Raw genomic sequence first — 16,933 nt, forward strand, 5'->3', positions numbered from 1 at the left:
CCGGGCCAGGCAGAGGAAGGGGCCTGTCCGTGGGATCATTCAGTGCCAAACGGAGCTGGGAGGGGCTCGGCACCCCAGGACTTAAGGGTGCAGGCCAGGCGGGGTGCTGCCTGCCACCACGCTGCCCCAGAGTCCTGCGGCCAGGGCAGGGACGCGGTTGTGGAGACGTTTGGGGCAGGAACCCCAGCACTTCGAGCCTTTGGTGCCAACACATCTGCAAACCCAAGCGTGCCAGCTGCAGCAGGGGAGGCTGCTGGGCGTGCCGGCCCCGCACAGGCGCATGCCCGTGCCCCACGCCCGCTCAGCCAGCCCACCTGCACGTGCAGGGCCTGTCCCGGCCATACTGGGCCCTGCGCTGGGAAGCTGGTGGTCCCGGGCCAGGCGGAGATGAGCGCCGGGACAAAGTGGCTGCGACACACTGCCCGTCCTGGGCGCTGGGCATTAATGGGGCCCCTACAGGTAGCTCAGGCCCCCGCAGGCCCCCAGTCCCGTGGGGTGGGGGTAGGGATAGGCCCCAGGAGTTTTGTTTTCTCAGGATTCTGTTGGTGGGAACATGCCAGGCAGCCCCTCCCGGGGGCCTGTTTCTGGAGCCTCTAAGCCAAAGAGCCTGTCTGTGTGTGGGGGTGTCCCACCTCGACGAGAGTGGTGTGGGTGCGCTGTGTACCCGCCTGGCATCTGCACGAGTGTCATTGCAGGAGCGACCGATGGCTGGGGGGCCACTGCAGCTGGACGGAGCCACACGGCCGCTGTGGCTCTGTGTTTACATGTGGCGTCCAGTGTGTGGCCTGGGCCCCACCTGATGTTTACGTGTGTGAGTGGCAGTGGGGTCCCCGCCTGGCCCCCACCCCGAGAGCCCACTGTGTCACTCGGAGGAGGTGCTAGCCGCAGTCCCCGTCCTGCATGCTCTCTCCAGCCCGTCCCGCAGACAGGCAGTGGTCACCGCGGCCCTGCCCACCGTGCCCGCTCCATCCGCACCCACCCCGGGAATCACTGTACAACTTTTTTATTCATAGATCTGTGTCCCCCCTCCAGCCCTCGACCTGGGATCGGTAACTTATTTGTCTGGCTTCGCGGAGGCTCCTCTGTGTTCGTCCTCAGGTGGTCTATGGGTGTCTTTCCGAAAATGGTTATTTTATATGATTTGTCATGGAATTTGTGCTAATAAATCATTCATTCTATCACGTGGCAACACCCTGGCATCATCGCCTTGGCCTCCTTTCTCGCCGGTGGCCTTTGGCCAGGGCAGGGAGTGCTTTGCCCAAGAGGTCTCCCTTCCTGGGCCGGAAACTGGTTTGACCCCAAGACCAGGGACACTGCAATGCAGCGACGTCGCCACCAGGTGGCAGCCTAAGCGAGAAAGGAAAGCGGAAATTTCCAGATGTTCACCCCGCAAAGAGAAAAGTTACTTTATTCCTGCCGGCCAGGCTGCAAGGTCCCAGGGCTCTTCTCAAAAGCAGGCTGTGCTGAGGGTCACGGGCTCTGTGCCGAGCCAGCTCCTCCCTTTGGAGTGCTGTCTGAACACCCACTGTGCACTTTACAGGTGTAGACACGTTCTCTGCGTGGGCTCTGTCCACTTGCTCTGCTCGTTGCTGGGGGCCGTGCAAATGTCTGCCACGGTCACGGTGACGAGTTCCCTTTCCGTTCTGTTAGCTTCCTTTATGCATTTCGAAGCTTTGTTATTCGGTGCCTACGATTGAGAGTCGTTAAATCCCAGGACGATGCTCCCGCTTATTCTGAAGTCTTCTTTATCTCTACTTACCTTTCTTACCTTAAGCCTGCTTTGTCTGATATTAGCAGGGGCATGCTGGCTATTTTTTTCTTTTCTGGTTAGTGTCATAAGTGACCCTTTTCCATTCTTTTATGTACACTTCTGCAGGCTTTGTTTTTAAAAAATCAGCCTGACAATATTTGTCTTCTAATCAGAGCACTTTAAATACATTTATTGTAATTACCAATGTATTTCGTTTTAAATACGCTATATTATCTGTGTTATTTGTACCATTTTTCTCCCTTTTTTCTTTCTGAGGGTCAATCAAGAGTTTTTTCTTCTTATTTCATGTACCCATTTGCCTGCTATTAACACTCTCAGTATACTCTCAGCCGTTACCCAAACAATTATAAAATTCATTCTTCACTTACTATGTTCTGATGTAAATTGTTCTTTTTACTACTTCTGAGCAGTTATAAAATATTTACAAAGATAAAATGCACTCATAAAACCCACCTTTCATGAATCAGGGCTTAATGTAAAATTGTACTTTTAGCACATCCTGGACCACGTGAACTCCTGACACGTTAACTCTGTCCGCCTCCCGATGTCTGTGCTGTTGTGATCCGGCATTTTAACTTCGCCACGTTGTAAACCCTACACTAGTCTCGTATTACGTCCCCAGACCCCGCGCACTTCAGCTCCTCAGTGCATTTGCCCTCTGGTGCTCTTCTTTCCCTGCTCGTGTACATGTGTCTGTCTGGTCATTTTCCAAAAGATCGCCTTTGGTTTCGATTTGCTTTGTCTTGTTTTCCAAGTGTAGGTTTGCTGTGATACAATCTCTCAGCTTCTCGGTGTTTGGAAATGTTTTTATTTTGACTTCCACTTGATATAGTAGCTAAGTTGGCCGTGTTTCAGTGCTTAAAACACAGCATCCATTGTCTTCCAGCTTCCATTGCTCATGTGGAGAAGTCAAACACTCCTCGTTGCCTCTCTGAGGCAGTGTCTTTCTTGTGTGGATTTTCTCTGTTATTAGGTGTTTGGTGGTTAAACTTACTACAGTGTGCATAGGAGTATCTTTGTACTTATCTGTGTTGAACTTTGTAGCACTTCTTGGATTAATGGCCTGTGTCTTTCACCAGTTGTGAAAAACCTCACCCATTTTCTCTTCAGATGTTGTTCTGCTGTATTTCCCACCTTCCCTTCCATGGACTCAGTTTTTACATGTGTCAGGCCTTTGTACCATGTTCCACATGTCTCTGACATTCTTCTCTATATTTTCGTTCAAAGTGCCTCCAGGTTGATAGGTATCCCTGGTTCCTGCAGAAGCAAATGAAAAGCATCTTTAGAGAAAGACCTTTTGGGCCCAGGACCCTCAGCAGCCTCTAGGTTAAGTCAGCCAATGGTAAACTCACTACCCAGTCATAAAATACACATTGAATGACACCAGCACAGAATAACACACAAAAATGGAATAGAAAAAAAAATGGTTTAAAAAAGGAAAAGGAAATAAAACGTAGCTGGCTAGAGTTGGAAAAGTATCATATTGAAAACTAATGACTGGAAATAAAGTTTTTAAAAACCTCAATAAGAGAGTTAAACTGTAGATTAGATGCAGCTAAAACAAAAATTGGTCAACTGCAAGAAAGACAAGAGGAAAGCATCCAGAGCATCCAAGGAAACAGAATGGAAAACAGGTTAATGTGCATGGAGGATTGTGTGACAAAATATAATACACGTGTGCAGAGTTCCTGAGCAAGGGGATGGGGAGAAGAAATATTCAGAATTGGGACAGGCATGTAATACGGGTTGAATTGTGTCACTCCCGCCTCCCCAAAAGATGCTAAAGTCCAAATGCCCAATTCCTGTGAATATGACCTTATTTGGAAAAAAGGTCTTTACAGATGATCAAGTTAAGATGAGGTCATCAGGGTTGACCCTAATCCACCATGACTGGTGTCCTTATAGGAAGGGGGAATTTGGACACAGAGACAGAGGGGCACAGAAGGAAGGCAAATGTGTAGACACAGAGAATGCCATGTACAAGCAAGGGGCACCTGAGAATATCAGAAATTAGTGGAGAAGCTGGGAATAGGTTCCCCTCATGGCCCTCAGAGGGAACCAGCCCTGCTGGCACCTTGACTTGGGTTTTCTAATCTCCAGAACTGAGACAAATGTCTGTGTTTAAGCCACCCAGACTGTGGTACTTTGTGACAACAGTCCTAGCAAACGAGTAGATGTATCCACAGATAAAGGAAGTTTCACGTGTGCCAAACAGGATTTTAAAAAGGAAACAACACCTAGTTTCATCATGGTAACACTGAAGGACCCCAGAGATAGACAACCACAGAGTAAAGACAGAGTCCTTACAAAGCAATGACAGCAGATTTCTCAACAACAACAACAGAACTCTGAAGACCTCAGATTTCCCGAGGAAGAAACTGCCAATCAGGAATTGTATACTTAGGAAAAGGACCCTTCAATAATGATGGAAAGTTAGAGACATTTTCATGTTACTGAAAATTTACTCCCCAATCAAGGCAAATAATAGACAACCAAGAATTTAATTTAATTTAATTATTTATTTATTTATTTATTTATTTTTAATCCTCACCCGAGGACATTTCTCCATTTTTTGTACAGATAGAGTGGGAGGGAGAGAGAGGAAGAGAGAGAGAGAGAGAGAGAGAAACATCAATGTGAAAGGGACACATCGAGTGGCTGCCACCCGCACGACCAACCAGGGCCGGGGACAAACTGCAACCGAAGTACGTGCCCTTAGCGGGAACTGAACCCGGGTCTCTCCGGACCGCAGGCTGACGCTCTAACCGCTGAGCCAAACCGGCCAGGGCAACAACCAAGAATTTTATATCCAGCTAATTTAGCATTCAAGTTGATTCTAAAGGAGGTATTCCAGGAAGAAGGACAATGGTCACAGAGGGAGGGTCTAAAATAAAACAAGGAATATGACTAGATAAATTGGCAAAAGTGGATAATTCTAAACATACCCTAACTGATAAAAGAATTACAAGGTGTGCCCTGGCCAGTTTGGCTCAGTGGTCAGCTGTGGACCAAAGATTCCTGGGTTTGGTTCTGGTCAAGGGCATGTACCTTGGTTGCTGTCTGTCCCCGGCCTCGGTTGGGGTCGTGCGGGTGGCAGCCAGTTGATGTGTCTCTCTCACATCAATATTTCTCTGTCTCTCTCTCCTTCCCTTTCTCCCACTCTGTCTGAAGATAGATATAAAAATATCCTCGGGTGAGGATTAAAAAATAATTATAAGGTGTATAACTTATGGGGCTTAAAATATAATAAAAGCATTGCAAGAATTTGATACAATTAAGGACTATTAGCTTGATCAGAAGTGACCCTTTGTGTTGTAATTTCATAGGAAATTTATTTATTTAGAAATGCACACTAAAGTAATTAGGAGTGAAACGCCATTTGTGTCCTCTTTTACTTTAAAATTCCTTAGCAGAAATATCAGTGAAGCAGGTGTGACCGTGTCGATAGTTGTGGAATCAAAATTGTGAGCTTATGGTAGTTCATTGCATCGTCCTCGCCACTTTCCACACGACTGAGAAAGAACTGTTTTAAAAATAAAAAATACCAAAAAACATATATAAAACAAATTAAAAAACATAAGCAAAGTAAGGGAAGGTTTTGCTTCACCTAAAATTGACAGTTCAGAATATAAACTAAATCCTCCAAATGTGCCCTCGCCGGTTTGGCTCAGTGGTTAGAGCGTCGGCCTGCGGTCTGGAGAGACCCGGGTTCGGTTCCCGCTAAGGGTATGTACCTCAGTTGCAGTTTGTCCTCGGCCCTGGTCGGTTGTGCGGGTGGCAGCCACTCGATGTGTTCCTTTCACATCGATATTTCTCTCTCTCTCTCTGTTCCTCTCTCTCTCTCCCACTCTACCTGAACAAAAAATGGAAAAATGTCCTCGGGTGAGGATAAAAAAAAAAAAAAAAAATCCTCCAAATGTGTAAGAAAAAGTCAAGCCATTTGACCCAGTGATCCCACTTCTAGGAATATATTCTAAGAAGCCTGAAACAGAAAGAATATATGTACCCCCATGTTTGTAGCAGCCCTATTTACAATAGCTAAGATCTGGAAACAGCCCAAGTGTCCATCAGTAGATGAGTGGATAAAAAAGCAGTGGTACATATACACAATGGAGTACTATGCAGCTGTAAGAAAGGAAGATCTCTTATCCTTTGAGATGACATGCAGGGACCTGGAAAGTATTATCCTAAGTGAAACAAGCCAAGCAGAAAAAGACAAATACCACATGATCTCACTTTTTTTTTGAATATAATGAACATAACAGCCTGAGGAATAGGGTAGACCCAGAGATGTGGAAGTAGGGTACAGACTGACAACCCTCAGAAGAGGGAGAGGTGGGGGGAGGGAAGAGATAAACCACAGAACTTATATGCATGTATGCATAACCAATGGACATGGACAACAAAGCTGGGGACGGGGTGGGGGGATGGGGAAGGGGGTGTCAATGGGGTAAAAAAGGAGAAACATCTGTAACAAAAATAAAATTAAAAAAAAAAAAATTTAGCCCTGGCCGGTTTGGCTCAGCGGTTGGAGCGTAGGCCTGCAATACAGAGAGACCTGGGTTCGGTTCCCGCTAAGGGCATGTACCTCGGTTGCAGTTTGTCCCCGGCCCTGGTTGGTCGTGCGGGTGGTAGCCACTCGATGTGTCCCTTCACGTCGATGTTTCTCTCTCCTCTCTCTTCCTCTCTCTCCCTCCCACTCTATCTGAACAAAAAATGGAAAAAAATGTCCTCGGGTGAGGATAAAAAAAAAAAAATTTAAACATGGGCCAAAGACAAAAATAGGGCTTCACAGGAGAGGAGGTCCGCGGGACTGGCAAACACGAAAACACTCAGCATCGTTCACAGTCAGCCTCCTCCGGGCCCCAGTTTTGCACCCGCCAGGCTCGTGAACCTAAAACGTCTGACACCACCGTGTGTTGGAGGAGCGAACAGCAGCCACCGTAATAACACCCTGGTGCTGCTGCCCTGGAAGGTGAGGATGGGGACGCTTGTTAACAAAGAGAACTGGGTCAGGCATCCAGCAACCCAGCCAGAGAGCAGAGGCTGCCCTTGCTCTGTCCTGAAGATGACCCCAAGGCCAGACTGGGGCAGAGGGGCCGGGAAGAAAGTGAAGGGATCTGGGTTCCGTCATTTCTTGTTCACTTCCCAGTCCACTCACACTGTCCCCTGGGCTTCCATGTTGACCCTGACCTTGGGAACGTCTACCCTTCTGAGTGGTGGGTGGTCACCCAGAGACCAGCACCCTGACAAGGCCCCCTGCAGCCACTGCCCTGAATGGGAACTGGCAAAGGGGAGATAGAGCAGACACGAGACCTCATCCAAAGTAAGGGGGCTAGTCTAAAGGTGAAGTCTCCAGGGAGCCCCAGTTGGAGGGGTAAAGGGTGAGGCAGAGCCCCTTGCTGAGACTGAGAACTGGCACGCTCTGGTCAGGCCTGCCTTTTCAGACAGGCCAACGAGCAATCCCACCTGCGTCCTCCAGGCTGGAGTTCCTAGCTGCCTCCGTTTCCCAGCTTCCCATGCAGCTAGATGCAGTCATGTGACTAATTTCTAGGTCATGAAATATAAGTAGAAGTGTCCTGTGGGACTCCAGGAAGTCTCTGGGACGTCCTTTCTGCTCTGCTAGGAACATGGAGGTGATGGCTGAGCTCAAGCAGCCATCGTGGGGCCATGAGGCTGCTGGCCAACCCTAGGGACACACTGAGAGCTGGAGGGACCTGGCTTCCATTGCTGTGGAGCCACCATTTGTAGACCACCAGCCCCTGAACTCGGTTAGTGTCAGAGGGAAATAAAATCTCACGTGAGCCATGATTCCTTGCGTCCCTGTGGCCTGCGTGGGGCCTAACTGGCACAGGCTATGCCTGGAAGGTAGAAGAAAGAGCACTTTTTCTCTGGAGGTGAAAGTTCTCAGCCTCAGCCTCGAGACTCATCTCACCCCAGATGTCATCAACCGGGGGTGCAGAGCGAGATGCTCAAGACTAGAAGGAAGTGGCCAAAGGGGAAGCAGCCAGCTGCAGAGAGGAGGCCAGTGGGCGGGGTGGAGGCAGTGGGGAGCCCGCCCAGAGAGCTGAGGGCTGCAGTCGGGCTGGAGCCAAGATGGGTGCCAAGGCCGGACCCCCAGAGGTAAGTGCCAGTGGAGCCAGGGCGAGGTGGGGGAGCCAGGGCGAGGCCCTAGGAAGAGATCTGTGGTCCTCCTCCCCGGCCCCATGCTGCCAGTAACCCCAGGCCCAGAGGGTCACGGAGCCAGCAGCTGGGACTGCAGACCACCCGTTCCTCCCGTTTCTGCTGCAGGACCCCTGGGGCCTCAGGGTCTCCAGCCAGCTGACAGCAGGCCCCCTGTCCCGGCCTGGGCCCGGCAGCGGAGACCTCTGATGCCTGCAGAGCCCACGGCCGCCCACATGGGGCTGGGGCTCAGCTGCTCGGGGGGCTCCCAGCCCATCGCAGCCCTGGGACACCAGATCTAGTGGGTCATTCTCTCTCAACGGCTGGTCCCACCGCAGGAACACACAGGGTCCCCAGGCCTGAGCGAGTGAACAGGTCTGCACCCGCGTCGCGCCATCCTGGTGGCCAACCTCCTCCGTTCCCATGTAGTTCCCAATGGCCAAGAGGGGGATGACATGCTTGGGCGGTGCCTTGGATGGGCCCCAAGTCCCAGGCGGAGCTGTGTTCTGACCTGCCTGTCTGCCTGAAGCCCACGGTGGACACAGGCCTTTCCCCGTGGGGTGGGGTCACCCCCAGGGCCCCCGTTGCCCATCCCCTCCCCAGACGCCACACTAATTGCCTCCCCTGAGAGTTTATGAAGGCCGAATGCTGGGGGTCCCTACTCAGTCCAAGCCCCTAGACAGCTACACAGGGTCCTCACTCAGCCCAAGCCCCTAGACAGCATCTCGGGGTCCCCACTCAGCCCACTCCCCCTCTGACAGTGTTGTGGGGTCCCTGACTCGGCCCACGCTGGGCCTCTGTCCTCTCCGCGTGGCCCTCCCCAGCCGGGACAAGGGCTGGAGCTGAGGGGCCCAGGGCCCAGGAAGAAGGGAAGCAGCTATTTATAGTCTGTACTGAGGACCAAGCTCAAAAGCAGAACTGACTCCTTCACTCACTGCTCTTGTGGTTGAAACCAGGAACCGAGACCCAGTACCCAGATACCCACCGAGAGGGTGACCGAGAGAGGGGTGCACAGCCGGTCACACACACAGATACCCAGAAACACACAGACAGAAAAACAGCCACACAGACACACACACACACACAGACACACACACAGACACATACACACACACACACACACACACACACACACAGACACAGAAACACACACACACACAGACACATACACAGAAACACACACACACACAGAAACACACAGACACACACACAGAAACACACACACACACACAGACACATACACACACACACACATACACAGAAACACACACACACAGATACACACAGACAAACACCAGTGAAAGGTGACAGGCTCCTCCAGCTTCAGGCCGGACTGTCTGGGGTGGGGCAGCGGCGTGGAGCCTCACACGGTGGGTGTGACCTTGGGCAGGAGTGGGGAAGCCTCAGGGCTTTGAGGCGCCTGCAGGGCCCCACACGGGGTGGCACTGTGGCCAGAGCTGCGGGTGGCGCCAGGCTGCTCTGCGCATGTGCTGAGACCGCAGAGCCTCGGTGACCCTCACGGCCCTGCTCCACACTGCCCCACAGCCCACGGAGCGAAGAAGTGGGCTCGGCAGGACTGGGGACCAAGGGAGGGGCTCAGCAGCCTCACAGGGCCTGTGGGCAGAACGGTGAGGACAAAACCAGCCATGGGGGAGCCTCGGGGCACCCCAACCTGAGGGCTACTCGGCACCTGCCCAAATCCCCCTGGTTGGGGAGACCTGGAAGGCCAGCCAGTGGCCACATGGCTACCTGGTCCCACCAACACAGGGTTCGGGTCCTGCTCAGCCCCCTCCGCCCCCTCCTGCCTGACCCCGCCCGGCTGCAGCCTGGCCCCCGGGAGCTGAGTACCCCTTCGTGCTGCCTCCTCCAGCTGCAGGTGCTGGGGACGCTGGCCGTGCTGTGGCTTGGCGGTGTGACTCTCATCTACCTCCTCTGGCAAGGGCCCTGTCCGCCCACCCGGGGCCAGCTGCACCCTGAGGAAGGGCCCGCCAGGCCCCAGGACTGTGGCTCCGGCCCGGCCTCGGAGCCCCTGGGAGGGGAGGCCCAGCAGCAACAGCCAGACGCCTGCCGGTGAGTGGGCCCGGGTCTCAGCCCTGGCCGCCCTGTGCTCCCGGGAGAGCTCCCGGGGCCTGAGCACGCCCGCTGCCAGCTCCTCTTGGCAGGTGCAAGGGCCAGGAGGGTGGCGGGAGGAGAGCCGGGAGTGGGCGGGGAGGCCCCGGGCCGGGAACCGGGTGGGCTCGGGTGCTCTTTGCAGCAAACACCAGGTGCCACCTGGGGGCTCTGACAAGGCAGGTGAACCTGGTCCTACCTGGGCTGAGGTGTGGCGCCTTCCCGGCCCAGCCCTGGGAGTGACGTCTGCCCCCATAGGTGGGCCCACACTGCCACCTCTGGGCCAGCCCTTCCCTCTGGGTCAGCCCTGGCCACCTCCACGGGCAGCAGCTCCCCTAGGACAGCCTCTCAGACGGATGGGGCCTGGGCCCCCACCTGCCCAGCCCTAAGACCCCCCCTGGCAGCTCCTGGGTGTTACCATCGCTGAAGGCTGGCTGCGCCTCCCTGCACCTGGGCCTGGGCTCCGCCCTGGGGCCACGCGGGCAGCCCCTCTGGTCTGACCAGCGGGAGGAGAAGGGTGGTTGGAAGCAGGCTGGTGCTCTAGAACTCACGCATGGCCCCCGCCCCCCGCAGGCTGGTCCTCGTGGAAAGCAGCCCCCAGGACATGCCCTTTGCATCTGGCAGCCCCTCCGCCCAGCCCCTGGCCCAGGCCTGGCTGCAGCTGCTGGACGCCGCCCAGGAGAGCGTCCACATCGCCTCCTACTACTGGTCTCTCACGGGCTCTGACATCGGGGTGCAGGACCCATCATCGCAACCGGTGCGCCCCACCCCCACACAGCAGCCTGGCCCGCGGCCCGTCAGTCTGACACTGAGCTGGGGACGGTCTGGGTCCTTCCTAGTGGGAGGCAGCAGAGGGCTGGCCTGGGCGACAGCTCACTGGGGCCCTGGGCTTTGCAGGGAGAGGCCCTTCTGCAGAAGCTGCAGCAGACCCTGGACAGGAATGTCTCCCTGGCTGTGGCCACCAGCCACCCGACGCTGGCCAGGAACTCCACCGACCTGAAGATGCTGGCCGCCCGGGGTAGGTCCTGCCCAGGGACTGCCGGGGGGGTGCGTGGGCTGACTCACTGGCGCGTGGGCAGGGACAGGACAGTGGAGCCGCTGCGGGGAGGCCAGAGAACACCCTGTGCTTCCCCGGACCTGGAAGGGCAGGAGCTTCGTGGGACTGGGCTGGTCACAAAGGTCCAGGAGTGTCATTTCCATGGGTGCACGGAGGGTGGCCTGGGGTCCCGCAGAGCCCCGCTGCCCGGACCTGTGTGGGGAGGCCAGCCAGGCAGCAGGAGGCAGCCCGGTGATCGGACAAGGAGGCCCTGGAGCCAGGCTGCCCCGGCAGCTCTCGGCCAGTCAGCCTCAGGCTCCCCACCTGTGAAACGGGTGATGGCAGGGTCAACCTAGCAGGGCTGTCGTGAGGATGAGAGTCACCCCAGCTGTAAAGACCTGAGGCTCCCCGGGAAGTCGGTTCACCCTGTCGTCCTGGACTCTTCGGCTAGGTGCCCAGGTTCGATACGTGCCCATGGGGCATCTCACCAGGGGCGTTCTGCACTCCAAATTCTGGGTCGTGGACGGGCGGCATGTCTACCTGGGCAGTGCCAACATGGACTGGCGGTCCCTGACACAGGTGAGTCCCAGAGCCCAGACGGGGTGACGCCCTCTGGAGCTTGTCCCGGTCCCTCACTCTGGGGGCTTTGCCTGGTGTCCCCTGCAGCCAGTCACCAAAGGGAACTCTGGGTGACCAGCCATGTCTATAACTGTCATGGGCCCCACCGAGGCTGATTCCGTAAGTTACAGAGTCCCACGCGGCCACCTCATTTAACCCATCCGTCCGGCAAGGCCGCATCCCTTCTGGGGAAAGCAGTGCCCTGAACCCCTTCCGAGGGTGCGGGGGGGGGGGGGCGCCTGGGCTTAGCGCTTGGCCGTGAAGAGAAAAAGGATCTTTTCTTTCTTTTACGCATCTTCCATCGTTTTTTGGAAAATAAACACGCATCGCTTTGGTCCTTGGAAGCAAATGTTCAGGACAAGCACCCGAACATTGCTGGGCAACCCCCTAGAGCCCCCCAGCAGTCTGTCTACTAGGGAGTCCTCCTGCGATGTTGCCAGGAACCGCCTGCTGGTGTGGGGGCTGCCCCTGCCCGGCAGCCCTGGCCAGGGGGGCCCCTCCCGCAGCCGCTGCCCTGTCCCTGCAGGTGAAGGAGCTGGGAGCAGTCATCTCCAATTGCAGCCGCCTGGCCCGGGACCTGGAGAAGACCTTCCAGACCTACTGGGTGCTGGGGGCACCCAAGGCTGTGCTCCCCAAACACTGGCCTCACAACTTCTCTTCCCACATCAACCACTTCCAGCCCCTCCGGGCCCACTTTGATGGGGTGCCCACCACCGCCTACTTCTCAGTAAGAGGGACACCCAGACCCACATGGAGCCCTGCTCCGCCCTGGACTGCCCTGCAGCCCCCACAGCGCCTGCTGTGTCCGCAGGGAGACAGTCGGGGAGCCAGCGCACTGGCCAGGCTGTGGCCCGGGGGGAGGGAAATCCCAGCGGTGCCAGGAGGCGGGCCCAGCTCCAGGGACAGGTGGCCTGGCAGGTGCCTCGGGGGTCTCCAAACACTCTGCCAGGTGGGGTCAAGGGCTCCCGCTCAGGACTGGGGAGGTTGGGGGAGCGCCAGCTCATCAGTGCCCCTGCCACTCTGTGGGGAAGGAAGGAAGAAGGTGGCCGGCCATGCCCCTCAGCAGATGCCCTTCCCTCAGGGTCTAGCCCTCCAGCCAGGCCTCAGCAGAGACCTGGTGTCAGGGCAGGGATGTGGCCCTAGACGTGGGGTCGCCCTGAGCAGGTGTGAAGCCCTGCCTGGCACAGGGGACCCGGCTTTCTCAGGGAAGTCAGGGCCAGCCCCTCCCCCCACCTCCCCAGGCAGCACCTGCCCTGCTGGATCCCAAACCCTGGAGGGCGGGTGCACGGAGGGCTCCCAGGTCCTGGAGCCAGGGGTTCAGAACAGGGGCAGTGCCCTCAGGGACCTCTCTCCCAAACAGGCGTCACCGCCCCAGCTCTGCCCCCACGGCCGCACGCGGGACCTGGACGCACTGCTGATGGTGATGCGGGAGGCGCGGCAGTTCATCTACGCCTCGGTGATGGACTACTTCCCCACCACGCGCTTCAGCCACCCTGCCAGGTGGGCTGGGCGGGAGCGGCGCCCTGGAGGGCAGCTCCGGGCGTGTCCCCCTCCTGCCGGTCGGCCCGGGGACTTGACCTTCCACCCCCCCAGGTACTGGCCAGTGCTGGACAACGCGCTGCGGGAGGTGGCCTTTGACAGGCACGTGCAGGTGCGTCTGCTGGTCAGCTGTGGGCTCAACACAGACCCCCGGATGCGTCCTTACCTGCAGTCCCTGCAGGCCTTCAGCAACCCCGCGGCCAATATCTCCGTGGACGTGGTGAGGACCCACTCGGGGCCGGGCTGGGAGCAGGTGGCCCTCCTCCCCTCCCTGACATGCTGCCTCTCTGTCCCCAAAGAAAGTCTTCATCGTGCCCGTGGGGAACCACTCCAACATCCCGTTCAGCAGGGTGAACCACAGCAAGTTCATGGTCACAGAGAAGGCGGCCTACATAGGTGAGGGGCGGGCAGGGCTGTAGGCCCCGGGAGTCTGAGGGGCACCAGGCGAGCGGCAGGTCGCACAGAGGCCACACAGACCTGCAGAAGCAGGACGTGCCCTGGGCCTGGCCAGGCCTGGGTGCCGACGGGGGCCGGGCTCTTAGCTCAGAGGACAGAGGCTGCTGAGGGATTCTCCGTGCAGCTCTGAGGACATGCAACCAGCCCGGCGGTCCCCTGTCCCCACGGGACTGGGCCAGGACGGAGGGGTCTGTGTGAGTCCAGGCGCCCAGCGTCTTTCCTGCCCATCCCCACAGGCACCTCCAACTGGTCGGAAGATTACTTCAGCAGCACCTCGGGTGTGGGCCTGGTGGTCAGCCAGAGGCCCCCCGGCGCCGGGCCCGGCGTGAGCACCGTGCAGCAGCAGCTGCGGCAACTCTTCGAGCGAGACTGGAGCTCCCGCTACGCCGTGGGCCTGGACAGGCAAGCCCAGGACTGTACGTGGAAGGGCTGAAGTCCAGCCCTTCCTGGCTCCTGGCCTTCACAGCTCTTGGGCACTGCTCCCCACCAGGCCTTCCAGTCTGCCCGCCCCCCACCACTGCATCTGGACTCAAGCAGCTCCTTTCCCGCAGCCGCGGTCAGGGTCAAGACTGCCCAGTGCCCAGTGCTGAGAAATGTTTGCTCTCCCCCTGCTGTACAAATACAGCCCCCTTAAGCCCTGCCCCCTCCAGGGAGCCCTCCAGGGTGCCTCTCCTGATTCCCACAGAACTGCAATCCTGGCCTACAGAGGGGCCTTTGGAGTATGTGTGTCTCCTCGTCGCTCTGTGTGCGTCTAGCCTGGGGCTGGAGTTCAAAACCCTGACCCTGCAAGGAGCCGTGTCCACATGGTAGCCGGGCAAGGCGGGCCACATGTCTGCCACGGGGGCCCTGACTCCTCAGTGCTCAGGAACCTGGGGGCATGGACGTAGGCCAGATCCATTGGCTGGAGGGGAGACTGGCCCCCTGACCGCCGGGTGTGTCCTGGGCAGGGGTTGGTGCAGCAGGGTGGAGGCCAGACCTGTGCGGTGGGACTGGAGGAGACGGGGTGGGGGTGGGGCTGGGACTGTGGGGTATAGTGAGGCGGACTTAGGACTGAGCTGGGGGAGGGTAAAGCCGAGCTGGGTTGGGGCCCGGATGCAGCCCCACTGGAGCTCACCCTACCCCGGGAATAACCTGGGCACCTGCCCTGCAGAGGTAGGGTCTGAATTCGGTTCCAGCCCTTCGGTAGGAATGCTGGATCGGACGCCTGTCTCACTGGTGGCTTCTGACTCAGGGTACGAGCCCACCTGCCCTGGTGGAGGCCCCCGGGGTCACCTAAGGCTGGATGGAGCTTGGCTCAGTGGTCTGGGGAACACTGGACACCAGGGTCCTGCTCCCTGACATCCCGGGCTGCCCCCCACACCCCTGTCCTCTCTGCCCCAGGAGAGCTAGGTGGGCTGCTTGCTGTTGGAGGCCCCAGATACCAGCATTCTCCTCTGTGAGCCGCCTACTCCCACTCAAACTCACGAGGGTCAGGGGTGCCGGGGACCCCTGCAGCTGGTCTGCCCGTGAGCTGTACTGGCCTAGCAGGCCAGGCGCCTCCCAGCCCTGCCCAGGAGCAGACACTACCCCAGGCCTCAGAGGGCTCTGAGCTCCAGGCCACAGCTGACTGCCCGGTGCCCTCAGCCAGGGCAGGGCCTGCGCATGCTGGGTCTGGTGGCCACAGCTCAGTGGCAGCCTGGAAGGCCTGCTCCAAAGCAGAGCCCCCTCCACAGGAGACCCAGGTGGATGAGGATTGAGAGACGCCAAGGGGTTTCCTTGATGTGGCCCCTCCTGGACCCTTGCTCTTGAGGGTATGAGCCCCTCCTCTTGAGGGTGGCGAGACCTGTCCTTCCTTGTAACCAAGACAGCGCAAGAAGTGAGATGGCAACAGCTAGGAGTGCCCCCTGCTGGTCAGCTGAGGCATTGCACGCTGCCGGGCTGGACACAGGCCCATGTCCTGAGTTCGAATGCAGCTCCTTCCCCAGTCAAGTCTGGAGGGAGGACCACAGTCCCTCCAGTCACCTCAGTCACTGCAAAAGACCATCTGAGCTGTGTTTGGACCCCTACCCACAGAAACTGGAGAAGATCAATATATGTCGTTTTAAGCCGCCAGTGTGTGGTGATTTCTTACACAGCACAGAGAACACGTCCCAGGGAGGCCGTGCCGTGCTGGTCAGCAGCTCCCACAGCCCTCAGCCTTGACTCCAGGTCCCAAGGGGGATGAACACCCCTGAAGCCAGGCAGCCCCACCCCAGTGTTCCCAGGGGCCTGCGCCGGTCAGGCGGGGAGGCAGGGGACATGGGGCTGTGACAGTCTTGCTTGACTGCAGGACAGAGGCCACACTGACTTCCCCTTCACACCTCCCCACTCACAAGCCACTCAGACCTGCTGTCAGCTCACTTTCCAGAGGGTTCTAAGCCCCCTAATTTGGATGAACTTTCCCACCAGCCACAGGGAAAGACATGACTTGCCCACGGTGTTGCGGGGCAGGGACCCAGTCTCTCCTCGGGCCTGTGGACGCTGCCCTCCTGCCATCCCACGGCCGCACCGAGTGGGCAGCCACGGGAGCAGCAGGCCGCCCTCCGGGGAGAGCCCGCCCAGGCCGGGGCACTGGGCAGGCTCCTCAGAACACTGCCTGTTGTGAGCCCGGGAGAGTGGCCACTGTAGGAAACCCCTGAATGCCATTCACTCCCCCGGTGGGCTTGCTCCCCGAGGGCTGCTCAGAGGGGGGCACTGTGGTGAGGGAAGCTTCTCAGACGGCCCCCGTCAGGCCAAGGCCCCCGCTGACCTTCCAGGCCTAGGCCCTCTCTGCAGTCCCTGCTGTGTGTCTGTAACCCTGCCACGCTTGCTCTGGTCTCCCAAGGGAGGCTCCCAGGAGGATCTGAACAGACAGATGGATCTGTGGACCACCACTTCAGACGCCCGAGTCTGTTCTCCACGCAGACGAGGTGCTTGGGACGGTGCTTCCGGAACAAAAGGCCTCGCAGCCACCACTGTGGGGGCATCACCTCCTTTATTGCCCATCGGGGAACAGCAAGTGAAGTCTGGTGTACACGTGGGGCTGGGGGCGCGCAAGGGCAGTGACGCCGGTCAGAATCTCTCACCCCTCCCGGCTAACCGCCCACAGCGCCCGAGCCGGGCCACCACCCCCTGCCGGCGCCCGTCACAGGGAGCCCCCAAAGCTTGGGGAAGGAGTGAGCTGGTTATAAGCACGCAGGCAGTGGGGTTCCCGGGAATATGCCGGACTCAGGCCTGAAACAGGA

At 57.7% G+C, this 16,933-nt stretch overlaps 1 protein-coding gene across 1 annotated transcript; it reads left to right on the forward strand.

Moving 5' to 3' along the window:
* Positions 1-7,833: 7,833 nt before the first annotated feature.
* Positions 7,834-14,673, forward strand: PLD4 (phospholipase D family member 4). The gene is made up of 10 exons (XM_036271175.1): positions 7,834-7,894; positions 9,804-10,003; positions 10,616-10,799; positions 10,940-11,060; positions 11,530-11,657; positions 12,223-12,423; positions 13,057-13,196; positions 13,290-13,455; positions 13,535-13,631; positions 13,928-14,673. The coding sequence occupies exons 1-10, from the start codon at positions 7,868-7,870 to the stop codon at positions 14,122-14,124; spliced, it is 1,461 nt and encodes a 486-aa protein (XP_036127068.1). The 5' UTR covers positions 7,834-7,867; the 3' UTR covers positions 14,125-14,673.
* The last annotated feature ends 2,260 nt before the right edge of the window (positions 14,674-16,933 follow it).

Source organism: Molossus molossus, unplaced genomic scaffold, assembly GCF_014108415.1.
Source record: "Molossus molossus isolate mMolMol1 unplaced genomic scaffold, mMolMol1.p scaffold_m16_p_1, whole genome shotgun sequence".
Classification (NCBI taxonomy): domain Eukaryota; kingdom Metazoa; phylum Chordata; class Mammalia; order Chiroptera; family Molossidae; genus Molossus; species Molossus molossus.

Excerpts from the sequence above, each read along its gene's own strand:
- PLD4 (XM_036271175.1), top strand. The coding sequence starts at position 7,868 with ATGGGTGCCAAGGCCGGACCCCCAGAG. Across the intron at positions 12,424-13,056 it reads CCACCACCGCCTACTTCTCA|GCGTCACCGCCCCAGCTCTG; the intron begins GTAAGAGGGACA and ends TCTCCCAAACAG. Across the intron at positions 13,456-13,534 it reads CCAATATCTCCGTGGACGTG|AAAGTCTTCATCGTGCCCGT; the intron begins GTGAGGACCCAC and ends CTGTCCCCAAAG.